This window comes from Crocuta crocuta, unplaced genomic scaffold (genome assembly GCF_008692635.1).
Source record: "Crocuta crocuta isolate KB4526 unplaced genomic scaffold, BGI_CrCroc_1.0 scaffold243, whole genome shotgun sequence".
In the NCBI taxonomy this organism is placed as follows: Eukaryota; Metazoa; Chordata; class Mammalia; order Carnivora; family Hyaenidae; genus Crocuta; species Crocuta crocuta.
The window spans coordinates 1,586,076-1,589,175 of NW_027529596.1; the positions used below are offsets into that span (position 1 = coordinate 1,586,076).

The 3,100-nt window shown below is 65.1% G+C and overlaps 1 protein-coding gene across 2 annotated transcripts in view; it reads left to right on the plus strand.

Moving 5' to 3' along the window:
- Positions 1-3,100, plus strand: part of GPR161 (G protein-coupled receptor 161) — a 41,245-nt gene that overhangs the window by 34,694 nt on the left and 3,451 nt on the right. For both annotated transcript variants that reach the window (XM_077761780.1, XM_077761781.1), the window contains one exon: positions 1,694-1,798. In XM_077761780.1, the coding sequence (XP_077617906.1) occupies positions 1,694-1,798 (105 nt within the window). The remainder of the gene's footprint in view (positions 1-1,693; positions 1,799-3,100) is intronic.

Sequence of the window (3,100 nt, forward strand, 5' to 3'; positions counted from 1 at the left end):
CCCCCCCTCTTCCCGGCCCTGCCGGCCTCCCCGCCTCCTCCGGGCACCAGTGGCTCTTGGATTTGGCCCAGGCTGGACCTGATCCCTGGGGCCTGTCACTTTGGGCCTTTTTTCCCCCTTCTTTTTAAATTTCGGGTAATGGGGTGGATTGGGCCCAACCCAGTGGCCATGCGATCTGTTCATGGGACAGCCCCCAGGGTCGGTGCGCCCACTGCCCAGTGTGCTGGAGACACAGGACGGAGGGGGCCCCTGGCGGTTGCTCGCAGGCCGTCGGCCCAGCCACAGCCACGGTCGTCTGGCCCCCGCGACTCCTCACAGTGTCCAAGGCCAGCGCACGCTCTGGCTCTCACCCCAGCCTCAGAGATGGTGTCCAAACCCCACTGCGGCCTCGGTCAGCCCAGCTGGCAGCGGACTGTCCCCCACGGGCCCGTCCCCGAGCCAGGCTTCCCGCGGAGACACGGCCACCTTCTGAGGCTGGGGCCCTGGACGGGAGGAGCACATCTGGGGCCTTCTCTGGGTTCCGTCTCTACAGCAGCATCCAGGGGAGGGCCCTCTGCACAAGTGTGGTTCCTCGAGGTCAGGAGCGGGGTGCTCTCAGACCCGCCCCCACCCCCATCCTTTCCTCGTCGGCTCCAGGGAGGGCAGGAACGCACTGTCCATCCCCGCGCACCCTCCAAAGGTTTAGGACGGAAGTAAAGAACCGAGCCCTCTCCTGCCGGTAGGGGACTGGGGGGGGGGAGGGGGCGGTCTTTTCCCGCAGGTTGTTCAGTCCAGTGTGCTAGGCCGCAGGTCTTCTCGCGAGGCCAGAGGACCTTGACTTTGTGGCTGCGTTGGCTGCTAAGAGCGCCTCCTCGTGGCCTCCCCGCTGTTTTGTTCCCGGAGTCCTCGGGGGACCCGCGTGGAATTCTCGGTCTTCTCAAGACCCCGCCATGGTCTCCTCCAAGATCCATTTCTTTTCCTTCTTTCCCTGGTATCCCTTCATCTCTGCCTTTGAGGCCAGCGCCGTTCCTGGTGACAAGGCCCTGGGCACGGGTGAGGGCCCTGCGTGGGGCGCTCGGGCTGCTGGGCTCCGCCTGCCCGGAAGGGGCTTCCCCCTCTGCCCGGGTTGAGTGAGAGGAGGGGCAGGGCCTCCTAGGCCCATTNTGGGTGAGAAGCGGCCTCCGCTCCCTGGGTCCGGCCGCAGCCCTGGCCGGCACCCTGCGGTTGGCAGGCCTTCTCCCCGCTGTGCGGTTAGGCCTCTTAAACAGAAGTTCTTCCCGGGATTCGGATCTCAGGCGGCCGCAGAGCATCCACGGCCCGTGTTCTGGAAGGTCGTCTCTCACGGCCGTTTGTGTCACGTTTTCCCTGCCACCTGCCTTGTTGGTGTGTGTTGTCGCCAGAGTTTCCTCTTTAGGGGACCCAGGGATGCTGTCCCAGTGCAGACACCCCACCCCGGGACAGGAACAGGGGCCGAGGGGCCACAGGCAGCGGGGCTCCTGGTCCTGCGGTGGGGACGGGGGGCTCCTGGTCCTGCGGTGGGGACGGGGGGGCAGAGGGGCACAGGCAGCGGGCCTCCTGATCCTGCACGGCTTGCAAGTGACAGAGGGGACAGGAGAGCAGGAGGTGAGGCGGGTGGAGACCCCTGGGATGGGAGGGATGGTGGCTGCGCCCGGGGGACCTGGATCGTGCTGACGGTGCCGACTCTGCCTTCCAGACCTGGGCCTGTCCCCACACCTCACGGTGCTCATGGCAGGCGGGCAGCCCCTGGGGAACAGCAGCAGCACCGGGGACACTGGCTTCAGCTGCTCCCAGGACTCAGGTGAGCCTCGCGCCTGCCCCGTGACCCTGGTGCCCCCCCCACCCCTACATGTGGCTTTCCGGTTGTAGCTCGCCGGTGTTGCCATGCCTTGGTTTGCTCCGTATAAAATGGGGATTTCGGTTCTTCTCTCCGCCACACAGTGTTATTGTGAGATTCAAATGAAGTGAACCCCTTTGAAAAGTTAAAACGCCGCGTGCCCGTGAGTCGTTACCGTGAGTGTGACACCCTCGGCCGGTTCGGGCTCTCGAGGCCAGCTGCCTGGTGTCCGGGGTCTGATTGCCCTTTTCTGAGCTGTGTTATCTTGGGCAAGTTGCATAATCTGGAAGCCTTTGGAGCATCACCGTGTGTGAGCTGGGGGTGGCCGTCCCCTATCCCGGCTGCTCCGAGGTCACACCCCCAGCTCACCACCCTGGATGCCCAGTGCCCTGCCTTTGAGAAACTCGGTCTCCCTGAAGAGACACGTGTTGGGCACAGAAGCTCCCCATCCCCTGTGGCTGCCCCCAGGGGACCCTGCAGGCCGAGCTCCTCCTCCAGGCCGTCCGCCTGGCTGCTTGCCTAGCACACCACTGGCTGCCTCACAAGGCCCTGGTGAGAGGCGGGTGGGCAGAGGCGTCTGCCTCGCATCCTGGGGCCTGTGCCCACGAGCCTGGCTGCAGGGAGTGCAGGTGCAGCGGGCGAGGCAGTGGGGTGGGGGGGAAGGGGGTGGGGTTCGCTCCGTGCCTGCTGCCCGGAGCTTGTGAAAACTTCTCTCTGCCTTGTCCCAAGTCTCCCCGCCTGAGCCTGCCTGTGTTGTCCACCCTGGCACCGGCCGTGGGCAGGGACCGAGAGCAGCCCTTCTGTGGTGGACAGTTTTCCCCGGAGGCAGAATATTCCCTGAGAACGTTCCGTCACCTGTGAGCCAGTGGGTTGAACCACCTTCCCGCCATTTCTTCTCTCGCGTCCCTCATGTGATTGGAAGGAAAAGAAGGCCCCTGAGTCACCCCCCAGGCTCTGTCCCCATTTTCTGACAGCCAGCAGGGCTGTGTGACATTCATTCATTCAACGCAGGGTTATTTGCCCAGACTCTGTACTAGGATCCAGTGGTGAGCTGCGCCCAGGAGCTTTCCGTGGGCCTGGGGAGCCGGGCGGTCACCCCGCGGGCTGTGGGCACTGCTGCTGTGCAAGGTCGTCCCCAGAGGGAGCTTTGGAAGCCTTGGAGAATTAGAGCAGCGTCTCTGAGAGTGAGCCCCGAATGCGAGGAGGAGGCGGCGGCGCAGAAGGCGCGGCCGCGGCCGGAGGAGGAGCGGGGCCTGGGCCTCCACT